Genomic DNA, 23,861 nt, shown 5'->3' with positions numbered 1-23,861 from the left:
GAAAAGAGGAAAGCCAGCAGAAGACTTGGTTTCAATTTCTTTAGCCCCCGAAGATCCTAAGAAGGTGACTTTTATTGGAGCAACGCTCGAGGAGCCCCTTAGAGGGAAGTTGGTGAAATTTTTGCAAGCAAATAGTGACATTTTTGCATGGTCAGCAGCTGATATGCCGGGCATAGACCCAGAACTGATTACTCACAAGCTGAATGTGGACCCAAATCGGAAGATAGTGAAACAAAAGAAGTTTTGCTCCAGAAAGGCAAGAAACTATAAAACAGGAAGTGGAGAAGCTCTTGAAGGCTGGTTTCATTGAGGAGATTCAATTTCCAGAGTGGTTAGCAAACCCTGTAATGGTGAAGAAGGCCAATGGAAAATGGAGGATGTGTGTGGACTTCACTGATCTAAATGATGCATGTCCTAAGGATTGTTTCCCGTTACCAAGGATCGATACTTTGATAGATGCCACTGCTGGGCATGAAATGCTGAGCTTCATGGATGGATTTAGTGGATACAATCAGATCAAGATGCACAAGGATGACATTCCAAAGGTATCATTCATCACTGACTTTGGTGTTTATTGTTATCTAGTTATGGCATTTGGTCTTAAGAATGCAGGAGCCACCTATCAAAGGTTGGTAAATAAAATTTTTAAGAATCTTATTGGCAAGACTATGGAAGTTTATGTCGATGACATGTTAGTCAAGAGTCTAGTAAAGACTGACCATATAACCCATTTGAGGGAAGCTTTTGAGGTCCTGAGGTACCACAAGATGATGTTAAATCCTTCAAAGTGTGCTTTCGGAGTAGGGTCTGAAATTTTTTTGGGATTGATGGTCTCCAAGAGAGGGATCGAGGCTAACCCCGATAAAATAAAGGCAATCCTGGACATGGAACCACCAAAAACTGTCAAGGATGTTCAGAAGCTCACAGGAAGGGTTGTTGCGCTGGGACGATTCATCTCCAAGTCAGGAGACAAGTGCTTGTCATTTTTCAAGTCACTAAAGAACATTAAGGATTTTGTATAGAATGAGGAAAACCAGAAGGCATTCGAGGAATTAAAGAAATATATGGCCCAGGCCCCGGTGTTGGCCAAGCCAGCTTTGAATGAAGTTTTATTCTTGTACTTAGCTATTTCAGAGAGTGCCTTGAGCGCTGTATTGGTTAAGGAGGAATTGAAAATCCAGAAACCCGTATACTATGTCAGCAAAATTCTGCATGGTGCTGAGTTGAATTATTCAACTATTGAGAAATTTGCTTTAGCCTTGGTAATGGCTTCAAGAAAGTTACGACCTTACTTTCAGGCTCATCAAATTGAGGTGCTAACGAATCAACCCCTGAGAAATATCATTCATAGTCCCAAGGCTAGTGGGAGATTGATCAAGTGGGCAATAGAGCTGGGAGAGTTCGACATTAAGTATAAGCCACGAACGGCAATAAAAGCCCAGGAATTAGCTGACTTCGTGGTGGAATGTACCATGCCCAACCAAGAAGTCGGGGGGCCGGAAGATAACATACCTCAAGACAAGGAAGTTGATAAGGGGGATAAAGAGAAGGTTAATAAGGAAAAAGAATATTGGGTTCTCTATTTTGATGGAGCATCAAAAATGAATTCAAGTGGAGCAAGTTTAGTTTTACAAAGCCCTAATGGGTTCTTAATTGAGTATGCCATGAAGTTAAACTTCCCAACCACAAATAATGAGGCAGAATATGAAGCTCTGATAGCTGGTCTTGGCTTAGCAGGGACACTTAGAGTCAAGAACTTAAAAGTCTGTGGAGACTCGAAGTTGGTCATATCCCAGGTGAAGGGAGAGTTTGAGGCAAGGGATGATACGATGGCTAAGTATGTCCGTCTAGTAAGGGTCGTGATGACCCAATTCGATGAATGCCATGTTGAGCACATTCCAATGGAGGAAAATGCTAAGGTGGATGCATTGTCAAAGTTTGCTTCATCTGAGATGGAGGAAAGTTCTGGAAGTGTATACTATCGTGTTTTGAAAACACGGAGCATTGATGTTAAGCTTGTGGCTCCTATAGGCCTGGGGGCATCATGGATTGATCCCATTAAGGCTCACATTCAAACCGGTTGGTTACCAAACGATGCTACTGAAGCACGAAAATTGCGAGCACTAAGATACTCTTTGATAGATGGAATTCTGTATAAAAGATCTTTCGTGGTTCTCTACTTAAGGTGTCTCAGGCCCGATGAGGCTCGCTTGGCTCTTGAAAAAGTACATGAAGGCATATGTGGGCAACACTTGGGGGGTAGGGCCTTGGCTCATAAGGTAACCCGTTTAGGCTTCTATTGGCTAGAAATGATGGCTGATGCCAAAGAATATGTGAAAAAATATGACCGCTGTCAGAAGCACACACCAGTTGTTAGACAACCCCCCGAGATGCTGACCTCTATCAACTCGCCCATCCCCTTTGCTATGTGGGGAATGGATATACTAGGGCCTTTCCCCTTGGCCACGGCACAAAGGAAGTTTCTGATTGTAGCTATTGATTATTTCACCAAGTGGATTGAAGCCAAACCCTTGGCCAAGATCACAACTAAGCAGGTTGCACAATTCCTGTGGGAAAGTATTATGTGCCGGTATGGAATTCCCCGCATTCTAGTCACTGACAATGGAACACAGTTCAACAACGAGGAATTCAAGAAGTATTGTGAGGAAAATGAAATTGAGTTGCGATTCACCTCTGTGGCTCACCCGCAAGCCAATGGGAAAGTGGAAGTGGCAAATCGAATAATCCTGGATGGACTAAAGAAGAGGATCGAGAAGTCAAAGAATAAATGGGTGGATGAAATACTCACCATACTATGGGCCTATAGGACTACCTGTAGAGTCACGACTGGAGCAACTCCCTTCATGTTAGCATATGGTGCAGAAGCAGTTGTTCCTGTAGAAATATCACATTCCTCCCCCAGGATTCAAGCTTTCAATGCTGAGGAAAATGAAGAAGGGCAAAGGTTGGCTCTGGATCTAATTGATGAAGTACGAGATGAGGCACATGCGAAGATAGTGGAATATCAGAAAAAATCTTCGTTCTACTACAACCTAAGGGTTAAAGAAAGGTTCTTCAAACAAGGTGACTTAGTCTTGAGGAAAGTGGAAGCTTCTGGCGTAGGGCAGAAAGGTAAACTTGCCCCAAATTGGGAAGGGCCGTACAAAGTCAAGAGCGTTCAGGGTATAGGAACCTACAAGCTGGAGACTATGGATGGTTTTGAAGTCCCGAGAACTTGGCATGCCCAAAACCTGAAGGTTTACTATGTGTAGAACAGTTAAAGTACGATTCTCACTAGTTAGTATGACAAGTAGGTTTAAAAGCACCTTGAAGCTTTGCTTGCTTAGGATTTTTTTATATAGAAGATATATTTAGATTTTATCAGGGTTGAACCCATTTCATGTAAGGTATCAAGAATACTAAATTATAATATAAAGCCATCAACTTAATCTTAGTTTATTAGATTGATGCATTGTGAAGGATAAAACCAAGTTATAAACTTGAGTTTGAAAAATCGAAAGAAAAAATACGACGATACTTGGGCAAAATATGACTGAAAATAATACAAGTCAATTACAAAGTTCAATATTGTCTAAGAAAGAAGAAATACATAAAAAGTTAGGCCTTGGAAGGCTGGGATTCTTCGGAACCACTATCCGAAGTCTCCTCGGATGTCTCTTCAGTCGGTCCCTCGGAAGTCCCCTCGGAAGTCTCCGCAGAGGTTCCCTCGGAACTATTTTCGGGCGCTTCGGATACTGCAGGAGATGCTGGTTTAGGAGACGCTGGCTTTGGAGGCTCTTCTACCTGGCCTTCTTTATAACGGGCTCAGGCTCCTCCTCAGAAGAAGATTCCTCCTCTTCAGAGCTGGATTCGAGCTCCTTCCTCTTTTGGCCTTGGCCTTGACTCGCTGATGGGTCGTCCTTGATCAAATCGGCGAGCTTATCTGTAACGCCCCCAAGTGCTGGAACTCAGACAGGACAAGGGAAGGAAGACTGTTCAAGGACTTCTAGAAACTCGTCCTGAATAGCCTTCACAGCGGCGTCTCAGCCTTCCTTGTAGCTGACTGGATGAATGAGGGCATCATGCTCCACCATTAAATCCTTGAACTCCTGAGTATCCATCCAGCCGTCAAAGGCCTTATCCTTTTGAGCCTTGAGGATAACATTCTCATCCCGGGCCGTTTCCAAGTCAGAAGTTGATGAGGCGAGTTGGGCTTCAAGGGCCTCTATTCTTTGGTTGGCCTCCTCCAGCTTTTTGTTCGCATCCTCGAGGCCAACTTTCCAAGCCTTGGCTTGGTGAATCACCCCTTGAAAATGGGCGTTCTCCTACAAGATACACAGCAAGAGTAAGAAATGGGAAAAATAAAAATGGCAAAAAATTATAAATGGCAAAGGAAAAAGACGTACCGTCGCCAAAGCCTGAGCTCCGAAAAGCTTGTTAGCCTCCAAGTCCTGTTGAAGGACAAAGTCTTGATAGTCAACCGGGGAAATGGAATACATAGTCCATTCCTTGGCAAGCGCCGTGTTGCCAACAATCGAATCCTTGCCCTGGATTCCCCAAGCAGGTTGGAAGAAAGACCCTGGTTTTTGTTTGGTACGTAAAACTTGGTTGGGGCCTTCCTCGCCTGGTTCCTTTGCCTGGAGTAGGAACTCCGGGAAACGATCCCCAAGGCACGGGTCTTTGAAGACCTTTCCAGCACGCTTCATCCTGGTCATTTCCAGGTCTTTAGGCTTTGTAGCCTCCTCAATTTTCTCAGCCACTGCAACAAATAAGATAAGTAAGTTGAGAAATTAGCAAAGTAGAAAATGAAAGAAACGAAGACAACTAGAGAAGGAAGAAAACATACTCTTTTTAGGAACGGGAGAAAGGCCGCGTTCTACAAGAACGGTCTCCCTGATAAGATCCCAAGAATGGGAAGTCCCATTATCTTGAGTAAGGAGGTTGAAAGCTCCGGTCTCCTCCTCAGAAAAAACTATATCATTAGGGCTCCCATCTACGGCTAGCCCAAAAGATGAGCGAAATAGGGTGCCACAATCGCCACCCTCCAAAACGACGAACATAAAATCTTTTTTCCACCCCAAATTGTTGTCAGGGATGGACTTCCCGTTCACTATGTGGGGAACGGTTGGGCGCTGGTTTAAAGAAACCCACCCCGGATTCTTGTCAGGACTGTTCTTGAACTGGAAAATCTTTCTGAAAACAGCAACAAAGGTAGGGACATTGTGTTTGGCGCATTGCGACAGATAGCACAGAATCAACCTCCAAGAGTTAGGAGGGAGTTGGCAAGGGCTGATGCCCACATCAGCTAGCAAAACAGGGATAAATGGGTGAAAGGGGAGTCTGATACCTGCCCTTAGAGTATCCCTGTAGACGCATAGTGCGTCCTTCCTCCACTGACAAGCCCTGTCGGCCGGACCTGCAAGAACTAGCTTGAAAGGATCCTTGATTTTGAAACAACCACTCAACTTGTCCAGCTCTTTTGGATCCCGCAAGGCACTGATATGGCCGTGCGCGTCAAGATGCGCATCTGACGGGTACTCGTCCCCTTGGGTGTTGATCATATCAATCAAGGAAGTGTACCTTGATCGAATGGGGAATTCATTGGACTTTCTGGCCACATTCATCTTGGCCAAACGAGTCATTTTCTTATCAGCCATCTGAAAAAAAGGCACATAAGGAGACAATTTTAAACGCAAACTATGCAAAAAACAAGCATAAGAACAAAAGAGAGAAGTATTACCTGAAGTAATGCTCCTAAAAAAGGCTTTGGGGCTCAAAATACTCCGACCTACCGTTATTTCTCTGAGATTCTTAACAGAAGGAAAAAGAAGGAGAATTTGGAAATGAGAAAGTGAGGAGCAATAGACTCTGCTCACTCCTTTATATAGGAGAAAAAGTGAAGTTGAAGGGACAAAAAGTCCAGTAAAGATAAAGGCCCAAAGAAGAAAGCCCAGAAATGAAATGTTGCAGAATACTCCAAGGAATTCCAAAGAAAATAAATAAAAATTCCCGAGAATTCTAGAGGTGTTTTAATATATTAAAGCCCAGATTAATATGAAATAGACCCAATAGGAGGCCCAAATTCAATTAAGATTTGGAAAAATAGAAGGCCCAAATTCAATTAAGATTTGGAAAAATAGAAGGCCCAAATTCAATTAAGATTTGGAAAAATAGAAGGCCCAAATCCAATTAAGATTTGGAAAAATAGAAGGCCCAAATCCAATTAAGATTTGGAAAAATAGAAGGCCCAAATCCAATTAGGATTTAGAAAAATATAGGCCCAAATCAAAGCCCTAAACAAGAAAAGGCCCAATCCAAATTAAATGAGAAGGAGGCCCAATAGATCAGGATTGAGGTCGAATTCCAAGTCGTGAATTCTGTTCGAATTCTTTCGAACAGACACCCGAAAATTACGGGTATAATAAAACAGAATTGAGGTCGAAAGCCAGACCAGGATTGAGGTCGAATTCCTGAATCAAGCACAATATTTTTCAAGAATAAGTGCAGAAGCCTAAACTAAAATCCAGGTCGAAGAATCGACTAGGATCCTGGTCGAAACTCAGGTCGTGAATCCTAGTCGAAACCTAACGCCAGGAAGCAAAGAAATACACAAGTTTTCGACTAAAATCCAGGTCGAAGAATCGACTAGGATCCTGGTCGAAACCCAGGTCGTGAATCCTAGTCGAAATCTAACGACCAGGAAGCAAAGAAAGACACAAGTTTTCGACCAAAATCCAGGTCGAAGGTTCGACTAGGATCCTGGTCGAAATCCAGGTCGTGGATCCTAGTCGAAATCCTTCGACCAGGATTGGAAAGCTGGCCCAAAATTCGACTAGGATCCAGGTCGAAATTTCGACTAGGATCCTGGTCGAAAAAGGGCTGAAAATTTGAGAATATTTGTGAAAAATTGCAGAAAATTTGGAAAAATCTCGGAAAAAAGGAAAATTCCTGAAAAATACCAGAAAATTCTTAAAAATAGGGAGAAGACAAGAAAATAGAAAGGGAAGTTTTTAAACGACCCTGAAGCCGCGTACAAGGCAAATCGTTGTAAGCGTGTAGGTCACTCCACACTTTACGCAAAACGATACCCTGAAAGGGAATGAACGAACTTAACTTTTGCGAAATCTTATACGGTTTCCCAAAAGTTGGGGGGCAAATGATAGGGATAAATAAATCCTGATTGTGTAATTAAATATTACAGTAATTATACATGATTTGGGCTGCTAGGCCCAATAAGAAGATGTATGACATTCAGACCAAAAAGGTTAACACATTGATCATGCCTGATGGACCAGATCAGGCCTGATGGAACAAAGAAGGCCCAAAAATCCTGAATATTAATTAATTTCGTAATTAATTAATTAATAAGAGAAAAATCAGCTATTGAAAAGAGTCCCAATGAGGACATAAATCCTTACAGATTAGCCTCTAAGGGACTTAGAAGGATAAGGAATCAGTTTTCTACTATTTAGGACTCCAAAGTCCATTCTAATTCAGAGACTTGATCACCAAGTCTCCTGTACCAAGTCCAATTCTAGGACCACCAACATCTATATAAGGAGTCTCACCCCACAAATCAAAATTATGTTTTTGGCTTGATTCTCTAATTCACAGAGATACGTAGACATCTCGTAAAGGCAGAGTTAAGCTACGAAATACGAGAGCAGCCATTAAAGGCCTTGAGCTCCCGAACCTTAGCAATAAATACAACAAATAATAACCTTAGTTTTTTATCCATAACAGCAGTGGAATGATAAGAAAGAAAAAATATAAGTGAGTGAGAAAAAGTATAAAATTGGGTAAAGTGGTGAGATCAATCAATATTTAATAAATAAAGTGAGTGGATGTGATTGAATTTTATAACATTAAATTTTTAATAATTTTAATAAGTTTTGAAATATATGAATTGAATAAGACATGGAAAAGAGGGAGTACTATTTTTGAAGAATAATCCATTGTACGTGTATTTGGTACAAGTACGGTGCATATTTATCAAATTATTAACGGTAGACAAAAATGCAATTGCAGATCAGTCAGTATCTATCTTATGTAATGGAGACCACATGGTCGTCGTCGGCAACTCTCACCGGCGGTTTGACTCCTCTGTCTTTCCACCGTCACATTACACCGGCTGGCGAAAAATTCCGTCAACTATTTAAATCAAAAGTGTCAGAGTCTTTAACAAAACGACGATCATTTGCGTTATTGGCGAGTAACAAGAGCTCAACAAACTTCCGTAACGATTCCGTAAGAGAAGATAACATAAATTATGAAGAATCGAACAAGAGTTTGAGTTTAAAAGATTACTTTAAACAATCGGAGCATTTATTCCGATCAGACGGCGGACCTCCCCGGTGGTTCTCGCCGTTAGAGTGCGCTTCTCAGTTGGATAACTCGCCTCTTCTTCTTTCTCTTCCAGGTACTATTACCTATCCTTTATGATTTATTTTTTCATTTTTTTTGATAAAATTCTGATTTCTCTATAGCAAAATAAAATGTAGTGTGTTTGTTATGTTGGGACCTAGATAGTGTAACCTTTACGGAGTTATCGAGTATTAATTTATCGAGCTTTAACTGTATGTGCACAATGGAACTTATTAAACTCAACTTTGCAGCAATTGATGGTCTTGGACTCATCCTTACGCTGCATTTCCAAAGACTTGGAAAGTAAGTACAGTGGGGAGCCTCACTCATCATTCCTTATTAGCTTTAATGTGCTTTCGGATGTTTCCGATTTTTCCTGACTTATGTTTTTCTCAAGGATATTCGACATTTGGTGCTTGCATATTCCTATTGATGACCGCACACCATTTCCAGGTCTCTTTCTCCCTCTCTATACATATACTTTCATTTTTGTTATCATATTTATGGTTTATACCAGTTGAGTGATTGCTTATGGAGGCAGATCAAAAGTATCACAACCATATTTTGCATAATAAATTTGGTCAAATAAAGATGATATAGTATCAAATATTTTCTATCTAGTGGTTTTATTAAAAAAAATTAATTTTTAAATTAGACTATATGGCATGACATTTTAAGTTAGACTGCCTTCTTTTCCGAATTAGGGCAGTGACCATCATAATTAGATGGTCAACTAGTTTTTTTTTATATTTCATCATTTCTAAAGAAACTCTGAACTAGATACAACTTTCTATTTATTGCAACCAACAGTTAGTTCGCTCATTTTTATGAGGACTACCTATTTTAAGTGCTTTGATCAATGGATTGGGCGCCTAAATAAATTTTAGGATATTTAACTTTTTATAAAAAGCTCGTAACTCATTACCTTGATTAGATTTAAGTTATCTTTTCCCTATTGTTTTGTGAGTAAATCTATTGTTGATCTCTGATCAAGTTTTTCTGGTTCAGAACTGGTGAAGCTGGTTGTCGGGACAATTAGATCAGAACATTACCATTCACCGAAACGGCCCATATATCTTGTTTCAGAATCTTTTGGGGGTTGCCTAGCACTAGCTGTTGCTTCCTGTTGTCCTGACATTGATCTTTTATTAGTTCTGGCTAATCCAGGTGAGATCTTAATTTATCCCATCTAATCAAGTTCACAACAGCTTATATATTGACAGATATTTAGCATTATGTTGTACTTTTACATAATTTTTTTATCCTCAGCCACATCTTTCTCCAAGTCCCAGCTGCAACCTCTTATACCTTTACTAGGAAACATGCCTGATATAAGCCGTGTTGGTGTGCCCTACATGCTGAACTTCCTGGCAGGTTCAGGCTTATTTTTCACATTTCCAGAAGTTTTCTTTATTCTTGATTATGATGTTTTGTCCAACTAGAGTTGACCATGTTTCACTCTGAGCTATAGACTTATTTTCAAATTTTGTCATGTATAATTTATACTTCTGTTCCTGAGCTAATATCTGATATAGCACTAGACCTGACAAATCATTCGTGTTGTGTAGTTTCTTGTCATATATTTTCGTGTTTCGTGTACTTGAATTTCAAACCCAAAACCGACCCGTTTAGGATTCATATACTTCGTTTCGTGTCGCGTTTTCGTGTAAAATTGAATATTTATATAAATAAAATTAAATAAGTACATAAATAAAAATATAAGATTTTTTGGTAATTTTTTAAAAAAATATAGGAAATACATATATGTAGATAACATGTATATACAATATTATGAAATCAAGTATTATTTTAAAAATAAATATGCATATATTTATTATAAATATACATATATTAATTATATATATTAATATTTAACTATATTATTTATTTTTGTCGTATACTTTCATGTCGTGTATCTGAAGGGTAGACACAAAGATACTAAATCTTGACCGTGTATTTTCGTGTTCGTGTACTTTTGTGTCGTGTACTATAAAGGCAAACACAAACACTAAATTTTCGTGTCGTGTCCAAAATTGCCGGGTCTATAGAGCACCTCTTAAGTCTAATCTAGAATCCGGATGTATTGGTCTTTTCACAATTGTATTATTACTTTGGGTACCATAGTCCTTGCATATGTAAGTTGTAACATATGTAAGTTGTAACAAATGTGTAGATGTTTAGACGTTTATGAGGTCTTATGTTTATTTTGATCTTAGAAGCATAAAAAAGAAAAACTATTTTCTGAAGTCTAACTGGCATCCATAGCCAGGGTTTATATCTGTTGATCCATACTCTGCATAAGCACTTCAGTTTCATATTTGGATTTTTTTTCTAATGTTATAGATAAATTGGTATTAAATTAATTATATGTATAGATATACCTTCAAAGATGGTGATGGGAACTCTGGACAAGCGACTTCCTGTGCAACAAACAATTGATGAGATAACTGATGCTTCCATAGCATTATCATCGTACCTTTCTGTAAGATTTATTTTAAACAACTAGATATCTAAACTTTACATTTGTTATTTTTGTAAAATGTTCACATGTTTGTACTTCTGTACATTTTGCATGATGCATACCATCTTTTCATCACATCTCTGGTGATGGATTAACATGTTTATATTTGAACTGAACTGTCAACAAAGTCATTGTTTTTTAAAGATGTGATTAATTCAGCATCTCTGCTTTTGGGTACATATTAATATTCCGGCTTATTTGGTATCAGGCCATGTCTGATGTTTTATCTACGGAATCACTTCTGTGGAAGCTGAAGATGGTTAAATCAGCTAGTGCATACGCTAATTCGCGTCTTCATGCCGTGAAATCCGAAACTCTAGTCCTTTCCAGGTTCTCTTTCTCCCTGCACCCTAATCAGAATGATAGGTTTATTGCTGCAAACTTGACGTAATCAGTATACTCCATTATATTAGTAATCTATATGTAATAAAAGTCTAACCATGCAGACACCTCGAATCTTTACAATATCAAGGTAAGTGCCATATCTATGTTAGTATAAAGTTACATGTCCTTCCAAAGAACAATTTAAGACCATCTGCTTTCTGCATAGTGGCAGTTACTCAAAGGTCAAGGGGGACAAGTAATTTTTTGACTTTTACACACTATCCCAAGCTAATACTGAAAACCATTGTTTGGAGAGCTTATTCTAATTTAGAAGATCTTGATTCCTTTATGCTGCAACCTCTGCTAGAATAATACATTACTAGTCCCTTTAATGGCGTCATGCGATAGAAGTCACTAGGTTGATTTGAAATTGTTCCTTTAGGGTCTTCTTGCATTACAAATTCTGTTTGTGTCTTCGGTGTCATTTTTTTGTATACACTATGTACGACAAGTGATGAAATGAAACGTAGCTAATAAAATGTGATCAAATGAACAAGAAATGATAAGCTTGGGTAATTCAACTGTGGAGGAATTATTACCAAGGGTTTCCCAACCGCGGAAGGGAGGATAAACTATAGATCACAACTCGTGACAAAGAAAAGACTCAATAAATATTCAAAAAATTATCTCAATAGTTAAGTCTAAATAATATGCAGGGGTTACATGACTTATTTAGAGAATAGAAACCCAGAAACAAAACCGTATGGACTAAAGCCAAAACAATTCGGCTTGTTACAAATACTGTACATATTTATTTATTTATTTAATAACTACTAGCCCCCCCCCCCCACTCACACACACACACTCTCTCAGACACAAACATTTGTGTGTATATATATATATTTATATTATAAGCAGAAACGCTAAGTTGTCTATACTAAATATGATTAAGCAGCTATCTAAAGATAAAAGGTTAATTCTATCTTCATTCCCATCAATACATATGTTAATGTTGATGTTCTTCGTGTCTCTGAAGTTGGCACCACAGAAAATGTGATTGACATGTTGCTTGTACTTGTTTTTCTGGTTGTGTGAGGATTACAGAAGTGGATATTGTTAGCTTGTTGCATTTGAGAGAAGTGGAGATTTGCCTAGCTCTCTAAAATTTGTATATATATAATTTTATTTAGGCTTGTTATGTAATTCGGACCCTAATAGGGTTGACATGTTATGGCCCTTGCCACTGGAAAAATTATATTTGACATTCTGGGTTAACTCCTGAGCCCAAGTCATAAATTTAGGTCTATCTTGAATCTAAATTACAAAAAAACCCGAAGTCAATTGGAAAAGCTGCATTCAACTTGATTAATTCACAAGCACAACAGAGGCCACAAGAGATCATGATTTTTTGGTGCACTTGTTAATCATACTTAAGCTGGTACTATGAACAAATTTGCCACATATTCGATTCGGGATAAGAAGATAAAAAATGGCATCCCCGTCACAACTGAAAGAATAGTCCACAGCGCCTGAATATATATGCGTATGTGTAATTCTTTAAATTTTACCAATTGATTATAGTTTCTAGTATTCATTGTTGTCATGTCGGTCGACTAGTCGCGACTAGTCGACCAAGCGGTAAATAGTTATCGACTCAACATCTCGACTCGGTGAATGTTGATATTTCGGTCGCCTAGTCGACTAAGCGGTCGACTAGTCGACTAGTCGGGCTGCTAAGTCGTTCGGATCACCGACTGGTTTATAACCCGGTCCAAACCCGGACTAAAAATGGTCCAAACCATTTTTCGTAGTATTTCTATTGGTTTTCTATAATCTTTCGATTGACCGCTTTCTACTCACTGCAGTGGTAGAGATAAGATGCTACCAAGTGTTGAGGAAGGAGAAAGACTACGAAAGGTTCTTCCAAAATGCAAGGTTCGGACATTTAATGACAGTGGCCATGCATTCTTTTTGGTATGATCTCTCTCTCTCTCTCACACACACACACACACATATATATATATATAGACACACACACTTATGTATGCACCAACCATCTGTTATCTATCAATCTCTGTGTTCTTCTCTCTCCGTAGCTACATCTCAATTATATATTGTTAATGTTCTTTGGATTTTTTTGGACTTGTTGAGACAACTGCTGCAACTACTAAAGGAAATATACTTCAAGCAAGTTCAAGTTTTTCTAATAATATCTCATAGTATCAGCACGTCAATCAACAAATAGGAAACCAAACTCTTATGCTTACTTACCTGGACCCAGCTCTGCTAAAATCAGAAGCACGTACACATATACATTTATTGTTTTGATGATATTAGATTTTTGACTGTTTACCTAAAATTTGCCACGGGTGCCGAAACTTGGCATGAAGTGCGACATGTAGAATTTATGTATTCTTTTTATATAAATAGTATATATTACCCTGATGTCCTTTTCTACACAAGATGTTAAAAAGCTGGGTTTTATGCTTTTCTGTAACAGGAACATGCTCACGATCTGGTTAGTATCATAATTGGTACCAGTTTCTATCGCCGAGGAGCATATCATAACTATGCATCAGATTATATTCCCCCAAGTCCTTCGGAATTCAGAAAAATCTATGAATCAATGAGGTAACTGATGTTAAAAGTAAGGTTAGTTAATTATTTCTCTGAGTGAGCATTGAGTGACACTACACCACCACCGAAGTACTAAAATTAAGAGTTGTAGAAAATGATTGTTTTTGCCCAGGATAGGTGTCTGATCCTAATATATCTTATGGAGGCATTTTTTAAATAAAGACTTGTCACATGTATTAGATAATCTATATTTCCGAGTGGAAAAAGTTCAAAATAATTTCTTGGAAGCTACAGTCACTATGCTATGCTATAATAGGATTTGAATGGAGCCCAATTATTATGCTATCTTCTCTAATTATTACTATCTTATTAAAGCTCATCGCCATTACTAGCTGGATCCTTCTACTCCTAATTCATAAATTCTTCGTTCTTTATAAAAAAATTCTGATTGTTGAGATCTGGATATATTTTAACAAAATGTTTGATCCATTTGCAACTTTGATGAAAACCAGCTGGTTAGAGAATATAACTAGTCCTGTGGTTCTGTCGACATTAGAAAGCAGGGAGATTGTGAGGGGTCTTGCTGGGATTCCTAAAGAAGGCCCCGTCTTATATGTGGGCAATCACATGATGTTGGGGCTTGAATTAGCGCCACTAGTAACCCGTTTTATGATGGAGCGAGATATACTCCTGCGAGGAATAGCACATCCACTAATGTTCACCAAGTTAAAAGAAGGAAATCTGCCTGATGTATCATCATTCGATTTTATTAGAGTTATGGGTGCTGTTCCTGTTTCAGCAACTAACTTTTACAGACTCTTCTCTATTAATTCACATATCTTGCTGTACCCCGGAGGTGTGCGTGAGGCTCTTCATCGGAAGGTAAGACGTATTGATGTATCACTGTATCCTTTTCACGTGAGACTGATTCCACCGCTATATCAATAATGCTAGTATATAATATTATGTCCTAGTTTACCAAACTTTCTTTTTATTTGCATGATACAATCTTCAAGAAGAAAGACAGATCGAAGCATTTTTTTACTTAAGTTATCAATAAGGGTTATTTGAATAAACTGTTACTGGACCTTGACTTCTTTTGAAGCTTAACTAGGATTTGTAAAATTGACAACGTTCTTTTCCCAAATCAATTTCAGTGTTAACTCACTTCTTTGATGTACTTGGGAGCTGAGTTGACTGTGTATTACAAGCACAGACAAGAGAATCAGAAGGTAATCATTTACGGACAATGAGTGCTTGGGGAAGACCTTTTGGTATGAGAGTTTGAAAAGAGGCTTACAAAGGAGGCTTAGCTTTATGAATGCAAACATAGTAACTATTATCTTTTAGTTCCAAGATGGTATTTATTAAGAAAAAATGCTCGACTCGACCCTGTTATATGCTCTCCTCATATCTTGGTTCTTCTACAAGGTGTCGGAGGAATTACTTTATAACTGGGAAGAAGATGGGTGATTTAGGTGTACATCAACTTCAAGAGTATGCTGCTAACCGTAGTTAAAAACAGATGAGACTGCAGATTTAAAGTGAACATGCTCTATGTTGTCAGTTCTATGACTGCACTGGATGTGCGAGACAAAATTGGATGAAACTAGTTAAACATTTGCTACATGGTTAAATATCTGTAGTAACAGAGCGAGTTTTTTTGTTCCATGGAAATATTGATGTCAACTATGTTCACCATAACAAACTTAAAATAGCTTGCAATTAACTAGATGACTTCTTCCGCATATCAATAGCTCAGTTTTTAGGGGTTCCTAAAGAGATGGCTATGACAGGAGGCAGGAGGCTTAAATCCTATATGTATATAGTTGTAGGTTTTGTTGTGTAATCATTAGTGAAGCTTGGATCCATAAACCAGGATCTTTCTGTGAGAAAGTAATGAAGCAAAGAAACAAGTAGTAATTATTTAGCTATGGATGGTCTCTTTCTATTCCAAAATCTATAGTTTACATAATGTTGGTAGCATGGGTTCCGGACTTGTTACCAGCCATTTCGATAAGTTTCTTATATTAGTCGGTGGATATGAGTATTTACTACATGACAGTTCTTACAGAAATTACTGCAATGTTTTTATCTTTTGAAGTCAACACATGAACACCAAAGATTGTTTTCGATCTTGTATTATGTAACTCACAAGATATATATGGAGACATGATAGTATATATTTTATAAACTAATTATGTGATGTCAAAACTTTCATATAATAAGTTTAGTAGTAATTTTAAATGAGTGTCCCGATACGCATAGGTAAATAGGGCCGATCCTGAGAGTGACTAGTAATATGATCTGAACTTGTGTTAGGCCTTTTGGTTATAGGGTGATATCTCTTGGTCTGAGTAGGACACTTTTCATCCATGAAAAAAATGTCCACCTAAAGTTATCGTCAACGATATCAAGAACTTATTTAATGATGTCTATTCTACTAGTCTATCCTGATTATTTTGTTACATGGTTATCAACAGTTGCTTCACCAAATGTGCTAAATTTACTTGGATATACTTGTCCTGCACAAATTCTGCAATATTACTAATGTCCAGTCCTAAATTTACTTGGATATACTTGTCCTGCACAAATTCTGCAATATTACTAATGTCCAGTCTTTCTAATGTTATGGGATATGAATACAAACTATATTCCGTTAAGAAATCTTCGCCTATATTTTTATCATCCTGCATTACCTCAATCCTATTGTTATTCTTTTTCAGGGAGAAGAATACAAGCTATTCTGGCCAGAACAGTCTGAATTTATTAGGATGGCTGCTAGATTTGGAGCAAAGATAATACCATTTGGGGCTGTTGGAGAAGATGATATATTTCAAGTAATCTACAGACTCTATCTAAGTGACTTTGTTTATTACTTAATGATATTCTTTTCGGTGGTCAATAAGAATCTAAAATATAAAGTAGCTTGGATGCTAATTTTTTGTTAATATTTCCCATCATGAAATTGCGAAGTATATTTTGATGACAAAAGCTAAAGTACTATATCTAAATCTTAAATATAGGTAAATTTTTTGTGATTCTCCTGGCAATAGACAAAATCACATATCTAATTCTAGTTATTGAATATTTCAAACTAATTTTAAAAACTGGTAATTTCACATATAATAACATTGTATAGAGTTGATTTGTGATGATTAGTATATTTATTATTATTTTTGTAGAAATTAACATATCTTAATTATATTCTTTTAATATATTTTTTTTAAATGTACATTGTTTAACAATATAATAAACAATTTTTTTATTTATCGTAAGGCCCCCGCAGCCGCTACCCTTTGGGTGTGTACTGGGTAAACCCCACGGGCTCACGCAATATCCTGCAAACCACGTGAACCAATATAAACCGCACTTAAGCGATGGGCTCTGGTTCAGGAGGCATAATCATAAATTCTCCTCCCGTGGGATTCGAACCTGTGACCAAGATGATGATTATCCCCTCTTTAAACAACTGAGTCAACCCTTGCGGGCTACAAAATTTAAAATCTACTTAATAAGTTCAAGTGTAATTCCTAGGTCTAAGCTTTTACTATATGGACAGGGCATTGTCCAATCCCTTTTTGGAGTTCAGGAACCAAGGGTGAAGGCCTTAAATAACCATGTCCCAAAATACCTACTAGCATTTCCACTTTCCCAAAATACCCACCAGATACTCCATCCATTTTTCTAGTGGAGTAATAGCTTGATACTCCACTAGCAGAGGAGTATCCCGCCAGACTATCAGGATGATACTTCTTTATCGGTGAAGTATCAAGATGATACTTCTTTGCCAATGGAGTATCAGGCATGATACTCCTTTTTCAGTGGAGTAACAGGTGAGATACTCCTTTGTTAGTAGAGTGTCATCTAAAATTTTAAAATTATTGAATTAAGGTCCACAATTTAATTATGGTTTAGGCTCTAGCCCTAAATCCGAAACCCTAAACCCTCAAATCGAAGTGCCTTTTGTTCATTGTAATAATATATCTAAATCCCAAATGGGCAATTGTTGAACCATAAGATATAAAAAATCGCTGAAATTTTAAAGTTGTTGAATTAAGGTTTAAAATATTTCTAAATCCCAAATGGGGAATTGTTTAACCCTAAAGAAGAAAAATCACTGAAATTTTAAAGTTGAATTAAGGTATTGTCAAGACATGAAGAATGCCAGTATAATTAGCTGCTAGTAGTTAGTCTATCGGATTGTATTATATTTTTGTGTGTGCTAAGCATTAGTATAGTAGATGTCCGTATGTTGAATACTTTTGTCTTTGACCTTTGTTATGTGTTGTGTGTGCTGGTATAAATACCACAGAACTGTTCTATTGGGATTATGAATTGATATATGAAAATGGAATATCATTTCAGCACTCTCTCTCTATAACTGCTTTCTCTTTCTAAAATTCTGGCTTGTTCTACAAGCATTCTCTTTTCATCTTAAATCTGATCTGATCTCTTCTGTTTCTCATCTTATTTCTTCTATTTATCACCTACATTTCTGCCTAATCTCTACTGTTTCATTGTTGTTTAGCTGTTATCTTACTTGTTAATTCAGAAAATACCAAAAATAGACACAAATTAGGTCAGAAACTCACTTGATCCTGACAAATTGGTATCAGAGCTCAGTTTTTGATCAAATTACTGCTTCATTAGTGTTGTGCAAGTCAAAGCGAGTTGTGCAGTTGAAGAACCACCGTAATCTCCTAGTTGATGCAAAGTTGTGCATAATCTTATATTTCACAGATCTGGAGTTAGAAAGGTAGAAGCTATGTTTGTCGAGTAATTAGTAGTTAGTTGCATAATGATTATATTAGTAGTAGTTGTTCACTGCTTTCTTATAAGAAAATCACAAAAGAAGTAGTGTGGAGTGAAGAATAGTAGAAGTTGTTTGAGTGCCTGCTAAGTGGTTGTTGGAGTGCTTGTGAGAAATAATAGTATAAAGAAAAGCATTGAAGATGACTTACAGTACCAGGAGTAGTATTAAACAGGTAGAAATTTCGGATCATGGAACATTGAGAATGATGAATCATAATTTCAATGGATTCATGAAAGGTTCTGATCAAAAGTTTGAGAAACTGCAAGAGCAGTTAGGATTGATAATTAATAAAATGGATGGAATCATGAATACGCAAGGAGTGGTGGAGGTGTATTTAGTAGATGAGAGTGGAAGTGAGTCAGGAGATGAAGCTGAACTTACATTACAGTCTAAAGGCGCAGCTAAAATGAGACATAAGTCAGGCTCTTATAAGGCACAAAAGAAAACTTAAGAGTCAGACAAACTAAGGAAAAAGTGAAGGTACAGCTGATTTCAATAGTTTGAAACATCTGAAACTAACCTGTCCTTCACTCAAAGAAGGGGGAGATGCTGCGGAGTGGTTAAGGGATTGTGAGGAGTATTTTGCTATCTGAAGTCAGTGATTAAAGGAAGCCAACAATTGCTGCAATGCACATGAATGGGACTCCAAGATACTGGTATAAGTCATTCATGGTGGGAAAAGATAAAGTGTCTTGGCATCAGTTTACTCAGGCTATCCTGGCTAGATTTGGTGAATTAGAAGCAGAACTGGTGTTTGATAAGTTCAAGAGACTACATCAAGTTTCCTCTGTATAAAGCCTATCTTGATGAGTATGAGAAGTGCAAGGGACAACTCCTTAGCAAGATTCCAAGCCTCACTCCAGAGTATTTTTTGGAAAATTTTGTTGGTGGCTTACAACCAGAAATTAGAGGAATGATAAGATTGTTACAGCCTATATATTTGGAGCAGGCCTTCAGGTTGGCTAGGTTCTATGAACAATCACATGGAGATCAATCAAAGAAGGGAGGAGGATATAAATCTACTTACAATGGCCAAAACAGTTACAAGACTAATACTAAGGTTCCAAGTGCAAATACAAACAAGGTTGCTTTAGTAGCTCCTGTTAAGAGTACAGAGTTGGTGCATTCCAAGCCAAGACCTCTGACTTATAGTCAAAGAGAAGAAAGGAGACAGAAGGGCCTTTGTTTTTATTGTGATGAGAAATTTACTAAAGGCCATGGGTGTAAAAAACCACAAGTTTTCTTAATTGTGGTAGAGGGGGAAAAACTGGGAGATTATGGACCTCCCATTGATGAAGACCCTAATGAAGACCATTGTGATGAACATGAGCAAGAATTAGTTCTAGCAGCCTTAGGATTACAAGAAGTCAAATCCAAGGGGCCTATTCAGATTATAGGAGTCCACCAAGAGAAGCAGTACAAGGTCCTTATTGATGGTGGAAGTTCCTTGAACCTTATATCAAAAGATTTGTGTAAGGAATTGCAACTTGAAGTTCAGCAGCAAACTCCTGTCTCTGTAAAGCTACCAAATGGAACTGCATTCATCAGCTCTGGTGTTTGCCCTAATCTTCAAATAAGGATAAATGAAACAGACATTACAGCTAGCTTCCATGTAGCAGATCTCATTCAATGACAGATGATTTTAGGAGTATCTTGGTGGGAACAACTAGGTGTGAGTTGCAACTACCTCCATCAGACTATGCAATTTACTTGGAAGTGGCCAAAGGTGAATATATCTCTTAATTCACAACTAGTGATCAAGGAAACATGTTTTCAGTTATCTGAAGTAGTTCCCAGATGGATGGAGCAACTGGAAGCTAGTTATAAAGGAGACTTGGAGATACAGGATCAGATTGCTGAATTAGCAATTGATAAAATGGGACCACAAGAGTATTACTCGAGACAAGGATTACTAATGTTTAGGGGAAAATGGGTTTTGCCTACGTATCCCTATTTATGGGGAATCAAGCCAACGTAGTTCTTGGGGAACAAGAAACATAATAGGCTTAGATCTCTTGTCCCGAGGCCCAGTAGGAAACCTACTGGAAACCGTCTTCCACTAGTTTTAGGAATGTCCGCCGATGAGGTCCAACCACAAAGGCCCAAGGCTCGTCCGCGGTTTCGAGACTTCACGGATAAGGCATCTCCCTGGCCAAGGATAACCCTCCGCTACCAGTGGTTTCTCTAATCCGTGGACGTAGGTATACCCGTGGTTCACCCCAAATGTTGGACGCATCCTTGTCCCCCGGATAAGGAGCCCCTACCAGATTGCTAGACAAGTGATCCCAAGCTTTTGGGTGCAAAGTGCAGGATACTCTGAAGTCTTCCAACGAGGACACCCGTTGACTACAGAGACAGAGCTCCCGAAGCACACACCAAAGTTTTACCCCACACCCCCAATGAGGACAATCATTGACTACAGGAGGAGGCCTTCCGTCCAGGAATACCCCTGGAAATCTCTAACCACGGACACCGCCTTTCTGTGGTTGCATTACAGGAAGGAGTTCTTCAATAGAGTACCTGCAAAAAATATGTTGGTAATAATCTTCCATTGTCCTCCTTGTTAAGATCTGTTAAGATCAATTATAGCCTTAATATCAGTAATTCCCTGATTTCTAGACATTCCATATCAGCCATTGTATAAGGTTATATAAGCATCCCATATTATTGTAATTGATTGATATGTGAATAATACAATTTCTTCTATTAGGTTACATGTTATCAGAGCCAGGTTCTACCCGCTTTCATCTTCCATAATATATCTATGATAATATACCTATATATACATACATACATGCATATAATATACATTCATATAAACATATATACATAAACACCTATATAAATATAACCGGAAAACCAAAACGAGTAGCAGAAATTCTATCTATCTACAAAGCGTAATACGTTTCGCTACCAGTTTCGCAACCAGGAAGCCAAGTTTTTCAAAAGTTTCAGGCCATCACTGAATCACCTTCGTCTCAGAAGATAGTCATGTAAGAATGTAAGCACTGGTTTTGGGTGTTTCTTATTTTGTTTTTCTAGTCAAGGTTTCAGACAGTTTTGTGGTTCTATGTTTCTGTTTTTCTGTGGTTATCTACTAAAGTATCTGTCGTACATAAAAAATTTTGAGTGCTTAGAGCGTAAGCACTGTTTTTTATGAATTAATTTGCTGTTTGGGGTCAGATTTAGTTGTTTTCAGGGGAGTTTTCAGGGCTGATTTTCACAGTTATCAGTCAGAAGTTTGTAGTTTGTGTATTCGTCGCTAACATTCAGTGTTGCTCAACGTACAATTGTTACAGAAGTATTATCTTCTTCAAACAAACTTACAGAAAAGAAACTTGAAGGAGTAAATAATTATCCACAATGGAAGAAAATTGTAAAGCTGGCACTGGTAAGCAGGGACCAGGAAGATCATTTGACTACTAAGAAAGAAAAGGCTGATTCTGTTTGGGAAGTTGCTGATGCTAGAATTTTATATCAGTTACTTAATTCGATGGAGGGTCATATTGTTGATTTGGTTACCCACGTTGACAGTGTTAAAGAATTGTGGGACTATCTGGAGGTTCTTTATTCTGGTCAAAATAACATGGCTCGTATCTTTGAAGTATCACAGGATTTTTTTCGAATCAGTAGGGATGGACGTCCACTCACTCAGTTTTTTGCAGACTTTAAGAAATTGTATGAGGAATACAATTCGTTGCTCCCTATTTCTGCTGAAGTTCAGAAAATGCAGACTATTTTTGCAAAAAAGGGGGTTGATAGAAGTCTAAAGGGAACAACTTGCAGTTATGAGTTTTCTTGGATCTCTTGGCCCCGAATTTGAAAGTGTTCGCTCACAACTTCTTAGTGAATTGCCTTCACTAACAGACACATTTGCTAGAGTGTTACGAGTCTCCAGAGAAACTTCTTCTACCGGTATCGATCTTGATAAATCTGCTTCCAAAACTGCACTTCTCACATCCGATAGTAGGTCATAGTCTTATAATGGTGGTCGCGGTAGATATCCTTCTCGTGGGCGTGGGCGCGGATTTTCTTCTGGTGGACATGGTAATATTTCTAATGTTCGTACTGGAGGCAGGGGAAGTCAGACTACAATTTTAGGCCCATGTTACCATTGTGGAAAGTTTGGTCATGTTCAACGTTTTTGTCGACATTTATCAGCAACTCCGAAAGTGACCAACGTTGCTGAGTCTGGCTTACAACAGTCAGTGGCCTCTTCGAAATCTGCGATCACGCTTTTCCCAGCAGATTATGCAGCATTTACTCAGTTTCAGATTTCTTAGCAGTCGTCTCCTTCCACCGCAGGCCTTGTTCAGACAGGTAATGCCAGTGCATGTCTTACTACATCTCTTCCTTGGGTAATTGATTCGGGGGCATCCGATCACATGACAGGTATATCATCAAATTTGTCTAATTTCCAGCCCGTGTCTTCTGTTCCTTGTGTTACACTAGCTAATGGTTCCAAAGCGATTGTCAAGGGCACTGGAACTGCCACCCTCTCCGCGTCATTGTCTTTACCATCTACGTTATATATGCCTGATTTTCCATTTAATCTTTTGTCTGTTAGTAAGCTGACAAAATCCTATAATTGTTCGATCACTTTTTTCCCCGACTCTTGTGTCTTTCAGGATCTTACGACGAAGGAGATTGGTAGAGGCCATGTTTCTGGAGGCTTATATGTGATGAGCCTGGTTCCCGATCTATAGCATGCTCTGCAGTTGTTTCACCTCTTCAAGTTCATTGTCGTTTGGGCCACCCTTCCCTTAGTAGTTTGAAGAAATTGATGCCTTCTTTAGACCATATACAAAGTCTGTCAATCATGTCAGTTTTGGAAACACCATCGTGTGTCTTACCCTCCTCGTGTCAATAAAAGATCTGCGCATCCTTTTGATTTGGTTCATAGTGATATTTGGGACCTTGGCCAGTTGAGTCTAAACTTGGTTTTCATTATTTCGTAAGTTTTGTGGATGATTACTCTCGTGTTACATGGTTATATTTGATGAAATCTAGATCTGAATTATATTCCATTTTCGTTAGCTTTGTCATTGAAATACAAACTCAGTTTGTTATAACTCAAAAAATACTTCGTACGGATAATGCTAAAGAATATTTTTCAAAATCTTTCTCTGAATTTATGCAGCAATATGGTATCATTCATGAGTCGTCTTGCGTTGATACACCACAACAAAATGGTGTAGCTGAACGTAAGAATCGACATTTTTTAGAAGTGACACGTACTTTATTATTTGAAATGCATGT

At 38.2% G+C, this 23,861-nt stretch overlaps 1 protein-coding gene across 4 annotated transcripts in view; it reads left to right on the top strand.

Annotated features, from left to right (window-relative positions):
* The first annotated feature begins 7,970 nt into the window (after positions 1–7,970).
* The window catches only part of LOC141672052 (phytyl ester synthase 2, chloroplastic-like), a 29,436-nt gene continuing 13,545 nt past the window's right edge, over positions 7,971–23,861 (top strand). The window contains exons 1-12 of one of the 4 annotated variants that reach the window (XM_074478544.1): positions 7,971–8,419; positions 8,616–8,667; positions 8,762–8,817; positions 9,373–9,531; positions 9,634–9,738; positions 10,740–10,846; positions 11,094–11,215; positions 13,075–13,183; positions 13,710–13,840; positions 14,299–14,668; positions 16,513–16,626; positions 23,231–23,629. In XM_074478544.1, coding sequence (XP_074334645.1) covers positions 8,017–8,419; positions 8,616–8,667; positions 8,762–8,817; positions 9,373–9,531; positions 9,634–9,738; positions 10,740–10,846; positions 11,094–11,215; positions 13,075–13,183; positions 13,710–13,840; positions 14,299–14,668; positions 16,513–16,626; positions 23,231–23,308 — 1,806 coding nt within the window. In that variant the 5' untranslated portion in view covers positions 7,971–8,016 and the 3' untranslated portion in view covers positions 23,309–23,629. Of the gene's footprint in view, positions 8,420–8,615; positions 8,668–8,761; positions 8,818–9,372; positions 9,532–9,633; positions 9,739–10,739; positions 10,847–11,093; positions 11,216–13,074; positions 13,184–13,709; positions 13,841–14,298; positions 14,669–16,512; positions 16,627–23,230; positions 23,630–23,861 lie in introns of those variants that run through there. The other 3 variants (XR_012555352.1, XR_012555351.1, XM_074478543.1) reach the window with 3 other exon arrangements.

Source organism: Apium graveolens, chromosome 7 (genome assembly GCF_009905375.1).
Source record: "Apium graveolens cultivar Ventura chromosome 7, ASM990537v1, whole genome shotgun sequence".
Lineage (NCBI taxonomy): Eukaryota > Viridiplantae > Streptophyta > Magnoliopsida > Apiales > Apiaceae > Apium > Apium graveolens.
Note: the sequence above shows the minus strand (reverse complement) of the source record. Positions and strands in the feature narration are given on the sequence as shown.